This window comes from Chrysochloris asiatica, unplaced genomic scaffold (assembly GCF_000296735.1).
Source record: "Chrysochloris asiatica unplaced genomic scaffold, ChrAsi1.0 scaffold00018, whole genome shotgun sequence".
NCBI classification, from domain to species: Eukaryota; Metazoa; Chordata; class Mammalia; order Afrosoricida; family Chrysochloridae; genus Chrysochloris; species Chrysochloris asiatica.
Window position 1 is genome coordinate 12,399,917 of NW_006408536.1, and position 16,073 is coordinate 12,415,989.

At 38.1% G+C, this 16,073-nt stretch overlaps 1 protein-coding gene and 1 pseudogene across 1 annotated transcript in view; one reads left to right on the forward strand and one right to left on the reverse strand.

Moving 5' to 3' along the window:
- Positions 1 to 16,073, reverse strand: part of MBTPS2 (membrane-bound transcription factor peptidase, site 2) — a 71,770-nt gene that overhangs the window by 3,851 nt on the left and 51,846 nt on the right. Inside the window, exons 8-9 of the mRNA XM_006835576.1 lie at positions 3,193 to 3,287; positions 127 to 322 (exon numbers count right to left, since the gene is read on the reverse strand). Of these exons, the coding sequence (XP_006835639.1) occupies positions 127 to 322; positions 3,193 to 3,287 (291 nt within the window). The remainder of the gene's footprint in view (positions 1 to 126; positions 323 to 3,192; positions 3,288 to 16,073) is intronic.
- Positions 7,385 to 7,962, forward strand: LOC102821624 (annotated as a pseudogene).

Here is a 16,073-nt window from a genome sequence, read left to right on the forward strand (position 1 = left end):
AACAAGACTTTGATAAGTGATCAAGTCTGTAGTAAATGAAATCAGTACCAGGATTTATGACTTCTGGTCCCTGAGAACCTATGTGAGCTTTCTGATTTCCTGAAGGTCTACCATAGTAACACCTACCTGTGTAGTGGAGGTGCAGTGGGTGTCCTACATACAACATATCAATTTGAGGTGGGTGCTTCACTTTAATTAAGCGAGTATGAGTTTCCAAAGAAGGTATTATACAGAAACTTGAACTTGAGCCTTTTTTACAATCTTTATTGGTTCTACAAACTTGAGTCGCTTCAACTGCTTTCCGGGCAGGTAGACATGTATGCTGTAAACAAAGTATTAATTAGTCAGTGTAAAAGTGATTTATTAGCAGAAAAATTCAAGTTATTTTAGTCAGAGCCCATAAATACATTTCACATCATCTAATATATTGGGAATAAAATTCATATAAAACAAATTCTATTTACGTGTACCTTTGTTGTGGTTGTTAAGTGCTCTCAAGTCAGTTCTGATTCATAGCGACCCATATGGGGTCTCCTAGGAGTGGCTGGTGGGCTTGAACTTCTGACCTTGTGATTAGCAGTCCAATGTTTATCCTACAGAGCCACACCAGGACTCCTTATGTGTACCTACGAAAAATTAATTAAGTGCAAAAGGTGGAAATGAAGGAGGATCGGTAATTAGAAAATATGGCCTTGATGATATAATGATGCTGGAGATTGCATGATAGAATTTTACAAGATTAATGACATTTCCTATTCATTGGAAATATCTTTTTCAACATAAATAGTGACTATACACAAGGACCTCACCAGTTGGAATGCACAAGTATCAAATCAACTACTTATGTGGAAAAAGATGATGGAGAAGCTCAATATTATCAACTTAAACAAGGCCACATAGTGACTGTGGAACAGGTCATCAAATGCTAAACAAAATGAAAACAAGTTCATGAGAGGCAACGCATGACTTTGAGTACATCTACCTGAATTTAGACACCATCTCAAGAATAGATTTGACATACTGAACACTAATGACTGAACACTACCCGAGTTGTGGGATGACATCAAGGACATCATATATGAACAAAGAAGAGTATTTAAAACATAAAAAAGAAAAGACTAAAACAGAGTTTTATAGAAGAGACTCTGAAACATGCTATTGAATGTAGATAGAGTAACTAAAAAAATGGAAGAAATGGTGAACTAAGAAAGTTGAGAATATTTCAAAGGGCAATTTAAGAAGATAAAGTAGAGCGATACAATAAAATGTGCAAAGACTTGGAGTCAGGAAAAAAAAAAAAAGGCAAGATTGAAGGATTCTGTGGGCAAAATGTGGGAGAAAGATCACGCCTTCTGGTCCCATAAAGATTTACAGTCTTGGAAACTATACAGGAGTCGTTATGAGTTGGAACCAACTTGTTGGAACTTAACAACAATAACAGGAAGTATCAAAAGAAGATGGAAGGAATACAGGAGCATAAGACAAAGAGCTGATGGTAGTAAAGACAGCAGTTCAAGTTTCACTGAGGCATTAAAAATACAAGGCTCCAGGAATTGGCAGAATACTAACTGAGATGTCGCAACACTGGAAGCATGCATCCATCTATGGCAAGAATTTGGAATATAGCTACCTGGTCAAATAACCTGGAAGAGATCTGTATTTGTGACCATCCCACAGACAGGTGAGCCAACAGAATGTGTATATTCTCAAACAATATTATTATCACACGCAGTTAATTTTTGCTGAACATAATTCAAAATGGTTGTAGAATACATCAACAAGAAACTGTCCGATATTTAAGACAGGTTTAGAAGAGGATGTTGAACGAGGGATATCATTGCTGATGTCAGATGGATCTTAGCTAAGAACAGGGAATACCAAAAATATGTTTACTTATGTTTAATGACTATGCAAAGGCATCTGGCTATATAGATTATAAAAATTATGGATAACATTGCAAAGAATAGGAATTCCAGAACACTTTAACTGTGCTTATGCAGAGCCTGTACATAGATCAAGAGGCAGTTATTCGAACAGAACAAACAGATACTGAGTGGTTTAAAATCAGGGAAGGTGTGCGTCAGGGTTGTATCTTTTCTGTATATTCATTCAATCTATATATTGACCATAGAAAAGCTGGATTATATGAAGAAAAACGTGTCATCAGGATTGGAGGATGACTCATTAACACCCTGCGATATGCAGATGACATAAACTTGCTTGCTGGTAATGAGGAGGACTTGATGCACTTACTGATGAAGATCAAAGACTATAGTGTTCAGTATGATTATACTTCACCATAAAGAAAACAAAACTCTTCACAGATGGACCAATAAGCAACATCCTGATAAACATGAGAAAATATCGAATTTGTCAGAATCCATTTTATATGTATTCACAATAAACACCCATGGAAGCAGCAGTCCGGAAATCAAATGATGTATAGAGAAATGGGCCAATCTGATAACATAAATGTTAAAAAGCAAAGATGTCACTTTGAGGACTAAGATGTGCCTGACCCAAACCATGGTGTTTTACCTGCCTCCCTATGTATGCAAAAGCTGGACAAGGACCACAGAAGACTAACGAAGAATTGATGCATTTGAATTATGGTGTTAGTGAAGAATACTGAATTACCATGGACTGCCACAAAACATAGCCAGAATGCCCCTTAGAGGCAAGGATGGAGAGACATCACCTCAGGTACTTGGGACATGTTATCAGGAGAAACTAGTCCCTGAAGAAGTCCTCATGCTTGGTAAAGTAGAGGGTGAATGAAAAAGAGGAAGATTTTCAATGAGAAGTATTGACACAGAGGCTGCAACAATTGGCTCAAACATAGCAATGGCTGTGCGGATGGAACAGGACTGGCCAGTGTTTTGTTCTGTTGTACACCGGGTCACTATGAGTCAGAACCAACTTGATGGTACCTAATGATGACAAAACAACTACAAATTAGATTCACGTAGTCAATTTTGGTCAAATAAGATATTTTATTGTATTATTCTTATTTAATGAATATATTTTATTAAAGATTTTCAGGTGAAATATGATACCTGAAATATAGAGATTTCAATAAAATGATACAAAGCAGATAGAGAAAAAGGGATGTTTAAATTTTTTTCATTTTATTGCTGTATGTTTATTTTATAATGATATCAGACAGGCAACATTATTTCAGGGGTAACTTACCAAACGCTTATTAAAATTATTTCTGTAGGAAAAACACACATCTGTGAGGCTGTGATTGTTACAACATTCTGTGGAACCATCTAACCGTTTGTATGCTGAAAAGAAATACAGTCAATTAGATTCTGTTAACATAGAACTATATTGCTTCCCCTTCTCCCCAAACTTTCTTTTGTGAATTGGGTGAAGGTTTACAGGACAAATCAGTCTTGCATTCATACACATTTCGTTTCAAATGTCACCGACTGTAAGCCCCTCACAATTAACAACACTTAGCTCACTTCCTCCCTATGCTTCTGGTTTCCATTCCTCAGAACTACATAAAAGTTTTGTTTTGTTTTAAGAACAAATGGACAAGTAACATGGCATATGCATCTGGAAACAACAGTGTACTTCAGAATTCAGTTTGAGGTTCTACCTGCTCTTTGATTTCATATTAAGAAACGAAACAAAAAGGGATAGGTCCAATTTGAAATCAAGAAGCAACACTTGCCCTAGGTTAGTTGTACCCACCCACAGAGCTACAGTTATAGGGGTTCAACAGGTCTCACAGTAAGAATGCCAGTTGGTCAAGCACAAATATTTAGAGGATGCCTAAGAAACCAGAATCACTACAATTTCCAAATACTTATCTCACCAAAAAGTTATCTCCAAAGAACCAAGGCAGATTCCCTTTGGACTCCACAGATGCACACACATTTGAATGTTTAATCTAGTTACCATGTTTGGAAAACAACAGAAACAGAGCAATTAGTTCTTGCCGCCATTATTTATGCCATTATTTATTGGTTTTTTAAAGTTCTCTGGTAGACTGCTTCACTTATATCAGGGGCAGAAGAAAGCAGCTAAATCTCAGATGCAGGTGGAACAAAAAATACATTTTTTTAAATTGGGAAGGTTTCCTGCATTCATTACATCAAACTTGTAAAGTATAAATTGCTATGTGACAAGGAACAGTAAAAGTTACAATCTTAATGCATATGAGTACTGCCATGCTAAGATGTGTTGAAGCAGACTCAAGAGCAAAATTCATGCCATGCTTCTAGTGTTACAGAAAGTTCTTCATATTACAAGTATTCACATGAAAATGTTAGTTGATATGCAATGTAATTTTACAAGGATTTTATATTGCAGCCAAAGGTTTCAGTTTGCTTGTCTGTTTTTCAAATAGGTTTATTTTAAACTAGATTGTTTGAGGAAGACATTTTGCACTAGTTTTACTGGTTTGTAATGGAGATTAGTCACATACTGTTGCTGTATTTCCTCAGCCAGCATAAAGTGAAGCACTTGGTAAGTGGACTCAACAGAGGCACAGAAATCAAAGTGATGATCGATTTTTCCTCTCGATTGGTTGGTTCTGTGCGGAGTTTTGTTTTCATATTATAACTGAATAGGTACTTACTGGAAGGTGACAAATGGTATTTATAATTGAAGGTGAATTGTGAGTGTCTGATGGCACAGACAAACCTGAGCCTATAATCACTGTCATCTTTGTTACAGATTGGATTATGCCTTCCAAAAATGTATGGTGAAATCTCTCTGCCTGTAAACATGACTCTATGTGGAAACTGGAAAAGTTCTTTCGTTAAAGAAGCAATTGTCAGTGTAAGGTGAGCCCTAACCCTAGTCACTTCTGAGTTATAAAAAGACCAGAACTGACACAGAGACACACAAGACACTATCTGACAGGAGAGGCACCTCCAAGTCCAGGAGCTCCTAGAAGCAGAAACACATAAAGGAAGGTCCTCCCCCCAGAACCATGTGCTAAATTCAAACTGTTAGCTTCCGGAACTATGCATTTCGGAGAAAATACATTTCTGTTCTTTAAAGCCATTCACTTAGGGTATTTCTGTTATGGCAAACACTAGGCAACTAATACAACCTCTAATGATAATGTATACAGTAAACACTTATTTACTAGGCTAAATCCCCCACTGTTTTGTTTAGTCGCTTGCCAAGTCTCACCAATTTTTCCTTTCTCATTAGTTCTCTCCTTTATCTATTCCCTGTTCCTAGGTGGATTCAGACTCGAATTCGTTCTCACCTGACCCAACTGAACATACACCTAAAAAGTCTGTTTGCTTACCACCTCGTTATTATATGCTAACTTATCCTACATGCTGACTGCTTCATTTTAATCTTTTCCAATGTGTAGCTCTGAGCATGGAACTTCTCTAAGCCTCAAAGCCCACAGAATTTGCACTACTCCCAATAAAGTCTAAACTTCACAACTTAAAACTTGAAGACCACCATTTTCTTTTTTTTTTCTTTGCATAAAAGTCTTTATATTTTTTCATATTGTTATGCCTTCACATAATTTAAGGAGTTATAGAGTTCTACGAAGGTTATGGTGAGGAACAGTAGTTTTTACCCATCCATCCACAGTTCTCCTTGTTCTTGTTGCTAGGAGCACAACAGAACGAAACACTACCCAGTCCTGCACCAGCCTCACAATTGAGTCCAGTGCTGTTGCCACTGTGCCAGTCCATCTTGTTGGGGGTCTTCCTGTTTTTCACAGATCCTCCACTTTGCCAAGAAGGATGTCCTTATCTAGGGAGTGTCTCTCCTGATAACATCTCTGAAGTATGAGAGGGACCACCACTTTCTTATGCTATTGTTATCTCATACTATTCTCTTGCACAACTGAAATGTTAGCAGTTCCCTGACCACCGTCTTCTGTATGGGGCTGATGTGCATTTCCTTCTTGGCATCCTGAAATGAAACCAGGCCCAGCTTGAATACTGGTGCTATGAAACCTGTCCGCACCTTTTTAGTCAATAAGGACTCGTTACCTCCCACAATCCCCTATTCTGTCTTTCATTACTTAAGTTAAACCTCATTTGAAAAATAAAATGAAACCTCACACGGCAACTATTAAGGACCCCCGGTGGCACAGTTCTTTCAGTGCTTGGCTGCTAACGGAAAGATCAGTGACTCAAACACTACCTACCAGCTGCTCTAAGGAGACATCTGCCTCCATAAAGATTATCAAAAGGCATTTGACAAAATCCAACACCCACTCCTGATACAAACACCTAACAAAATTGGAAAAGAAAAGAAATTTCTCTACACAATCAAAGGCATACGTATAAAACTGGGAGACCTGGTGTGGTGAGGCAGGATAAGCACTGGACCACAAGGTTGGTTTGAACTTCACGTCGGCAGTTGAAATCCACTGGTCGCTCCTCAGAAACCCTATCCAGGGTTGCTGTGAGTCGGAACTGACTTGATAGAATTTAACAACAACATACAAAACCAATAGCAAACATTACTCTCTACGGAAAGAAACTGAAAGCATTCCTCTTGAGAATGGCAACTAGACAAGGATGTCCTTCATCACCACTTCTATTCAGTACTGTGCTGGAAGTCTTAGCCAGAGCTTTAAGACAAGAAAATGATATGAAGGCATCCAAATCGATAAAGGAGTAAAAATTTATTTGATCTATACATAGAAAAAAAGAGAAAGAAAATACAGGCAATGGGAAAGAACTTTTATAGCTGATTATATTTGAACTTATGGTCTTGGGTGTCACAAAAAGTATTTTTCACAGCATTTACTTACTAAAATTTTGCCAACAAATGCAAGGAATTTATCAATAAATATATTTACAATTGTTGTTAAGTGCCATCAAGTTGGTTCCAACCCATAGCGACTCTGAAAGGGCAAAGGAGAAGATTCAAAGCAATAAAAAACCGGATTAGTGAATCTGAAGATAAATTATGCTAGAATAACAATCAGAAGAATGAATGAAAAAATCCAAAGAAAGCCTAAGAATTATTGTGGGACACCATGAAGAGGAATAATTTACAGGTGATCAGAATTCCAGAACAGAAAGAGACAATAAAAAAAAATCACAAAGAAAATTGTTGAGTTATTGGAAGAAAACTTCCTTAACATCATGAGAGACAAGAAGATAAGCACACAAGCTGAACTAGCCCCACACAGGATAGAGCCCCAAAGAAAAACACCAAGACATATCATACTCAAACTTTCCCAAACCAAAAGATGAGGAAAGGATCCTGAGAGCAGCTCTGGAAAACGAAGTTCCCTACAAAGGAGAACCACTAAGACTAAACTCTGATTTCTCAGCAGAAACCATACAGGCAAGAAAGCAATGGGGCAACACACAGGTGGAGAGGCTGAGATGAACATCGAATTTGAAATATTTAAAATGGATACAAAACTATTTCAGTAATGCAGACAATTATGTGTGTTGTTGTGGGTGGTGGCACTGTTGGTAAAACATGTCTCCTGATATCCTACACAACAAACAAATTTCCATCTTAATATGTACCAACTGTTTTTCACAACTATGTAGTCACAGTTATGACTGGCAGAGAGCCATAGACTCTCCACTTCTGATACTGCAGGGCAAGAGGATTATGATAGATTACGACTGCTGAGTTATCCACAAACTGATGTATGTATTTCTAGTCTGTTTTCCAGTCGTCTCTCCTTCTTCATTTGAAAATGTGAAAGTAAAGTGGGTATCAGAGATAACTCACCACTGTCCAAAGACTCCGTTCCTGCTTGTTGGGACCCAAATTGATCTCAGAGACGACCCCTTTACTATTGAGAAACTTGCCAAGAACAAACCAGCTCATCACCCTAGAGACTGCTGAAAAGCTGGCCCACAACTTGAAGGTTGTCAAATAATGTGGCGTGCTCTGTACTCCCACAGAGAGTCCTAAAGAATGTATTTGATGAAGCAAATATCAGCTGCCTTGAAGCCTTCAGAACGGAAGGGGAGCCACAGGTGTGTGCTGCTATGAACCTCTCACCATAGCCCTTTCTACACTGCTGCTCTTGGCGCCGTACTAAAAGCAATGTTTAAATCAAACTAAAGATTAAAACTTAAAATTTGTTTTTGCAATAAAAAAAGAGAAAGCAATGGGATGGCATATACAAAACTGAAAGAAAAAAGCACTGCCAACTAAGAATCATTACCCAGAAAATCTGTCCCTTAAACAGGATACTGAAATTAAGATATTTCCAAATAAATAGAAAATAAAGGAGTTTGTAATAACCACCAACTTTACATAAAAGACTAAATGGTGTCCTTTTGACTGAGAACCAACAACAGCAGACATCAGCTTGACATACATATCCATGACAACATTGCCCAGAACTCAATCTAGATACAGACGTATTTAAATTAAAACAAACCTACAAAAAGGAAACTAGGGAACCATTGATTTATAATGAAGTCAACTACAAAGCAAAAAGAGGGAATAGTGTAGATACAAAATTTCCAAATATCAAGGAATTCAAGCAGATTTCAAGATAAAATAGAGTATTTTAAACAGGGGAAAACTAATAAATTATAGTATAACCTTTGAGAAAATGAATATGCTTTCACATCAAAATAAAAAAGAGGAAAATTAGAAATATTTATTAAGCATTACAGCAACAGAAATGAAAATGGAAAAGAGAACTCACCAACAAAATGAACTCAGTGCAGGAAATTATGTGGAACAAGGAAACCAGCAGCATTACGGAAAAACACACAGCAAAATGACAGTAATCAATTCATGCCTATAGATAATTACATTGAGCGTAAATGGATTAAATGCACCAGACAAGAGACAGACAGTAGCAGAATGAATGAAAAACCCAGATCTTTCAATATGCTGTCTGCAAGAGATCCTTCAAAAAGATGGAGACAGCCTAAATGCTATCAACATATGAATGATTAAACAAACTTTGGTACATACATTCAATGGAATACTATGCAATGTTGAAGAATGATGATGAATCTGTGAAATATCTCACCACATGGAAGAAACTGTAGAACATTATGCTGAATGAAATTAGTCAATCACAAAAGGACAAATATTGTATGAGACCACTGTTGGAAAATGTTAACAAAAGGTTTTCTTGCTAAAAGAAACATTTTACGATGGTTCCAGGGGGTAGGAAGGAAGGGAATACGGCTGTTGCTGTTTTATTAACTGCTGTGGAGTCTATTCCAACTCATAGCAACCCTGTATAGGGTTTCTGAGGAGCAGCTGGTGAGTTTGAACTGCCAACCTTGTGTTTCAACCCGACTTTGAAGTCGAGTGCTTATTTTATGGTGCCACATCAGGATAGAGGGTTGTTGTTGTTGTGTGCCATGGGGTCGGTTCCGACTCATAGTAACCCTGTACAGGGTTTCCGAGGCTGTAAATCTTTATGGCAGCAGAAAGCTTCATCTTTCTCCCGCGGAACAGCTGGTAGTTTTGAATTGCTGACCTTGTGGTTTGCAGCCCGATTCATAACCACTACGCTACCAGAGCTCCTTAAGATAGAGGGGAGATACATGCTAACTTCGGTGATGGGGGATGACAGTAGACAACAAGAAGGAGGCTGGCAGAGGAAAGATGATGTTAGCAGAAGACACAAGGAGTAATAGCGAATAGAGGTAAATCCTTTAACTGATGGTACACAGAGGGGATTGTAATCATTGGAATGAGATGAATTGTATACTTTGTTGAGTGTGGGACTGATGATCTGCTCTGGAAACCTTTACTCAATTCACAATAAAAAGTTAAAAAAAAAATTAAAAACTAAGTTCATGACCCTGACAAGATTAAGTACATTCCTGACATACACATTTTTCCAATACTCCACTAAAGATCTTGTTTCCCTGCGAGGCGTAAAAGAGCTTTCTTTGTTTGCCTCTATCAATAGAAAAAAAAAAAAAAATTGTGGATTTAAAACACTATTTTATTTCAGAATCTTTTCTACTAGGTCATACAAGTTATATAACCATTTTCCGTAACTTCAATTCTAAACCTATAAAATGAGCATGCCACAGATAAATTTCACAGATAAATTTAGCATACTACTATCAACCACAAGAGGCCAATGGATGGAGCCCTTGTGACTGCAATAGATGTCCAGGAGGTATTCAGGGCTTCAGCTGAACTCTAGGAGAGTATACTTATTCTTTAAATATCTCCAGCTTGAAAAACTATGAGAAAAATTTGAGACTAGAGCAGTTTTATAATTCCAGTACAAAATACAAAAGCAATCCAATGCCAGAGTCCACTCAGACTCGTTGTTGTTAAGTGTAGTTGAGTTGGAACTCAGATTCACTGTGACCATATAGTTTGCTGAGACTGTAAATCTTTATGCGAACAGAGAGCCTCATCTTTCTCCTGTGGAACCGCTGGTGGTCTTAACTGAGGACCTTGTAGTTGGCAGGCCAATGCCTACCCTACAGGGCTCCTTAATTCTACTACTGGGAGAACTCTAATTAGACCTTAAAGTAGGCCTTATAGTATATTTGTAGAAATAGATTAGGTTTCAGAGGATGCTCTGGACCAGAGGTGATTTTGAAAAGATTGAACAGAAGAAACAGCGTCCCCACTGTTTCCTTCAATGCATAAATGAACTGAGCAGTTTTCTTATCATAGCTTATTAAAAGATAAGGCTTTACTCCCAGTAAAGATTTACAGCCTCGGAAATCCTAAACAGAGTTTCTATGAGTCGGAACCAACTCCAAAGTATACAACCACCACCAGCTTATTAAATAGGTAAACATAGCTAAAGCTCCAACACACGGAAGCAAGTCTATTTACTCTCAATTCTGTAGATTTCATACTATTGTGCCCTGGTAACAAGTAGTTAAAAAACTATAAATATATACACACACATATGTGTATATATACATATAGATATACACACTCATATATGCATACACACATTCTCTCCAATTTAGGATAGCATAGAATCCTTGAGCCATAACTTGGTGCTCACATCTAAAAACATACACACTTTTTTTTCAAACAATTGAGAGACGTTGGGCATAAAAATAACTTTGTTGTTGTTGTTCAATGCCGTCGAGTCTGTTCCAACTCACAGCGACCCTTTATAGGGTTTTCCGAGGAACAGCTGGTGAGCTTGAACTGCCAACCTTGCGGTTCAAACGAACTTTGCAGTCCAGCGCAGTAAGCCACAGCACCACCCCAGGACTCTAAATATGTGCAAAAAGAAAAGATCTCCTGAGTTTTCCTTTTAAAATCTTAAGCTAGGTCAAGAAGGGTCTTCTTCAGTTTGGATTCATAGATTCATTTTAGTTGTCAGTTTCGTTTAGTATTCAGTTTCATGCTCTTTAAAATGTAGTTCAAAATTCTGAACTTGTTGAATACAGTCTTCCTTACTGAACTTAATGCTTTCAGGACAAAATAGGAACCGAAACTATGCATATACAAAATGAAACTGCTACCCAAACCAGAGAAAAATAGTGCAAACTACCTTTTAGAAAATTTTTTTAAAAAACAGCCATACTGGTTCTTGCCTTCAACTTTTAGTTCTAGTGAAATCACTAAGTGGCAGATGGACATTCAGCAAAGCTAAAAGTAGATATTTGAATACGAATGGTAAAGATTTTTGTTTTCTATCCTGACCCAGAAATCTGAGACCAGAGATCTATTCCAGGTGCAAAGGGCTGAAGGCCCACCTTTCTGGGGCTTCACTGCTAAACCATTCAATCTCCAAGAAATGTTTGGAAAATCTCCAAGGGCAAAGGTGGAATTAACTCTGTGTTGGTTATGCTGATGATGCTCCTAATTGAGCAAGTTAATGAATAAAAAAACAAAAAAGACAAGGATGAAGTAAAGACAGCAGGGTCCAACAATTTCATAAAATGTATTGTTCAAGTGGATTGACCTATTCATTTCTCACTTGCCAGAAAATTACCTGTTAATATTTTAGGGAGAACATCTGATCTGTTTAATTAATACCTTCATCAATTAATATCTTAGTTTAAAATTATTAAAATTTAATATTAACCTAAGAGAGTCAGGGTATGAAATAACAGGCCAGGAATGACTGATTGGAACAGCTTCTGAGTTCTTCCTAGGTGAGATTCTCCTTCCGTCACATTATTACCTTCAAGCAGTATAAATTCCTAGAATGTTAGTTATGTGTACTGAATTCTACTCTAAATTGAACATGAATAACTTTTGGATTACTGGCAACTTTGTATGACCATATTTGGCCATCTCTTTCTAGTCATAATGAAGGAAATCCTAAAGTAGTCTAGAAACAAGGTAAAATGCTATTTATTCATAGCTTTCTTCAATGTCTGCAGCCCCAGTGGGCCTGAGCCTACTGTTAAATTAATCTAGTAAATCTTTTTTCATAATTTAAATATTTTATCAATTTTTAGATAAAAATTTGCATGGCAAATTCAGTTCTTAATTAATAATGTTTATATAAGCTACTACTTGACCTTGGTTGCATTTTTCACAATATATCAACATTCTCATTTCTACTGTTTTTGCTTTGTTTCCATTAATCTAGCTTCCCTGCTCGTCAGGGCAAATATTGACTGTTTGGTCTCCTATAGTTGATTATTTAAGAGAGCACAGCATTCATGGGTGATACTGTTTACTTTATAAGCAAATCTACTATTTGGAAAAAAGGTGACTTTTATGAAAAGTGGCTTCAGTTCCAAGTTCAAAGGCTATCTTAGGGTGAAGTCTCTGGGGTCCCTTTAGTCTCTAGCAATCCAATAAGTCTGGCCTGTAGAGGAATTTAAGTTTTGTTCTATATTTTTCTCCCATTTTCTCCAGAACTATCTTTTGTGTCCCTAAAGTTGCTGAGGTTGCTTATATACAACCAAAACCAAACACCTCCTGGGTTTTGGTTCCTTTGTCTGAAGGTTAGGGTCATGGTTTCACAGGAATCCCAGTTAATGAGCCTAGTAATGTGTTTAGTGCTTCTGTTCTGTCTTCCACTTGATTGTGCAGTACACCTGGAGTCTTAAAAGTGTGCAAGTAGCCACCCAAGGCACAATTGGTTTCTATACACCTGGAGCAACAGAGGAAGGAGAGTCAGTAATAGGAGGAAGATATGGAATGTGTGCCTAGTTGCTTCCATGAAAAACTGCTTCCTCCTATGTCAAGACCAGAAGAACTGGATGGTGCCTGGCTACCATTACAAAATACTTTGATCAAAGATTCCACAGAAGAATCCTGATCAAAAGGGGGAAAACTTAGAAACAGAATTTAAAATTCTCATGGGCTCTGGAGCCATGGAGGATAAATGAGCCCCTGAAACTATCGTCCTGAGATAATCTTTAAACAAAACTAAAAATAACCCCTAAAGTCTTTTTAAAACCAAAAAATAGGTTAGCTTAACTATTACAACAAAATGTCTGTCTTGAGCATTATGTTCTTTTAACAACTATCTATATATTGGAGTCCTGGAATGTTGATGTAGGATAAGCACTGGACTTCAAGGTCCGTTTGAACTGTAATGCCTGGTGGTTCAAATCCACCAGCTGCTCCTCAGAAACCCTATACAGGGTTGCTGTGAGTCAGATCCAACTTGATGACACTTCATATGGGATCCAACTGACAACACCAGGACTTCTGGCAAGACAGCAGACTAAGCAGATGCCCTACACAGACCCTCTACAACCAAGACCCAAGAGAGGAAACAAAACAGACACAGATGAAAATCCTGGAACCTGGAGCTTTAGAAGAAAGGTTAGAGAAGTGGCCTGAATGCTTGCTGAGAGAAGCAGGGACAGCGAGCGAGGGAGACTGACTGGTGAATTGAACGGCCAGACACTGTATGACCATCTCGAACCTTTGTGAGCAGCTTTGGCAACAGAATGCGGCCTGGCAGAGCAGAGCCAAACAGGCAACTAGAAAAAGACGCGATTCCTTCTTTTGTCCCAGGCTCCCCTTGTGACCAGATGTGGCTAGCTCTCACCCTCATCTACGCCTAGTGCAGACCCTGCTCTCCAGGAGTTCGCAGCCACATGGTTGGGAGACATGCCAGTGTGAGGCAGGAGCCCAGCTGCACGACCTCGGAGAGCGTTTTGGTGCCTGGATTCAGGTGGATTCGGCTTTGAATCTACAGAACCCTCAAAGCCACGTGATCAGCATTAGCCAGTCACCCTGCTCCCCACTGCCCTGCGGTCCTGATACTGAAAATAGCTCCGTCAAGGGCCTCCAAGAACAACTACCAAATTGAGTGCCCTGAACACAGGTAGCACCGAGGCCAACAGGGCCAAGAACTCCGTGTCACATCCCTGCCACACCCACCTCACCATCTCCTTGGCTTGCAGGAGCAGCCCCAAGTTTTACCATCTCTGGGCCCAACAGCTGCACTGTTTTTTTTGTTTTTAAGTTTGGTTTTGTGATTTTGTTGTTTGTTTTTCTTGTTTATTCTTTCTTCTCTTTCCAGTCCTTTAAATTTGATTCCTTCTATCTCCGCTTTGTCCTGGTGTGGTGCTACGGGTTAATGCACTGGACTGCGAAGCCGTTTTGAACCACAAGGTTGGCAGTTCCCTGTACAGGGTCGCCATGAGTCGGAACAGATTCGACGGCACTTAACAACAACAACAACAACAATCTCTGCTTTTGGTTTTCTTTTTCTTCTGTTCCCTATTTCCCCTTTTCCTCTCTCTCACCATTTGATTTTTCTTTGTTATGCTCTATTCTGTCTTTTCATCTTCCCTCTCCCAGGTTTTCTAAGGGTTATTCTCATTTTTATTTCTTCCTTTAATTTTTCCAACCTGAGACTAATGCACATGAAAATACCAGCCAGAACTCATCCAGATACAGAAGTACTTAAAATAAAACAAACTTACAAAACAATGTAGGGAACCAACGATATCAATTTATAATGAAGTCACCTACAAAGCAAAAAGAGGGAATAGTGTAGCTATACAACTTCCAAATGGCAAGGTAGTCAAGTAGATTTCAAGATTAAACAGGGAAAAAAATTTAATAAATTACAGGGTAACCTCAAAGAAAATGAATATGCCTTTACATAAAAATAAAAAAGAGACTATTCAAAAAGATTTAGTAGACATTAACAGAAATGAAGAAAATAAAAAGACAACCCACAAACAAAATGAACTCAGCACTAAGAATCCGAAAAAAATACACAGCAAAATGACAGCAATCAATTCATACAAAGCGATAATGACACTGAATGTAAACGGATCAAATGCATCATTCAAGAGACAGAGAGCAGCAGAATGGGTAAGAAAACAGGATCCTTCAATATGCTGTTTACAAGAGACACATCTTACACACAAAGGCAGAAACAAACTAAAAATCAAAGGATGGAAAATTCATTTTCCTGAATCTCTTTTCAGTTGTTAAATTCTTTTCTTCTCATCCCCGCCTGACCTTAATACTTCTTTCATCTTAATTATTTTATCTTTTCATGGTTGGTTAGTTGGTTGCTTTTTCTACTTGCTTCCTACTGTGTTAGGTGAGGGGTGTGGGGGTGTTACTTCTCTTTTCCACCCAACAGGAGACAGCAACTGAGTAAATGAAGCCCAGACACAACCATACCCTCTGACACTCGTCACTGGGCAAAAGCCAATATCATCCCTGTGGGCCCAAGCATTGTTGACTGTCCAAACCATAGGCTCTGAGGATCAGACTCTAGCCACCTAGTAGACATAACAAACTGTCCCTCATCTGATTATTCAGTAATGCTTGTTAGTAATCTCATACATGAGCCCTGGATATCCACAGACAAATGTAAAAACCTCCCCTAAAAGCCGAGACTGTAAATTCCAATAAGCCAAGTCCCCCCCCACCAAAAAAAAAAAAAAGCTAAAGAGGATAGAGAGAAACACTGTTAACTGATGATATATAGTGGGGATAATAATCAATGTAATGAAACAAGCTATATGAATGGTTGAATGTGAAGCTGATGATGTGCCCTGTAAACTTTCACTCAATGCAAAATAAAAACATTTAATTAAAAAAAAAAAAACCACAGTAATTAAAATTGCTTTTTCACACACACACAAAAAAAGCCAATATCATCTCCTATACCACCTGATAAATGATGAACAGTAGCCAATACCAGGCAAACACAGCCTAAAGTGAGGTGCACAAATGGTAAACAATGCCCAGGCTTC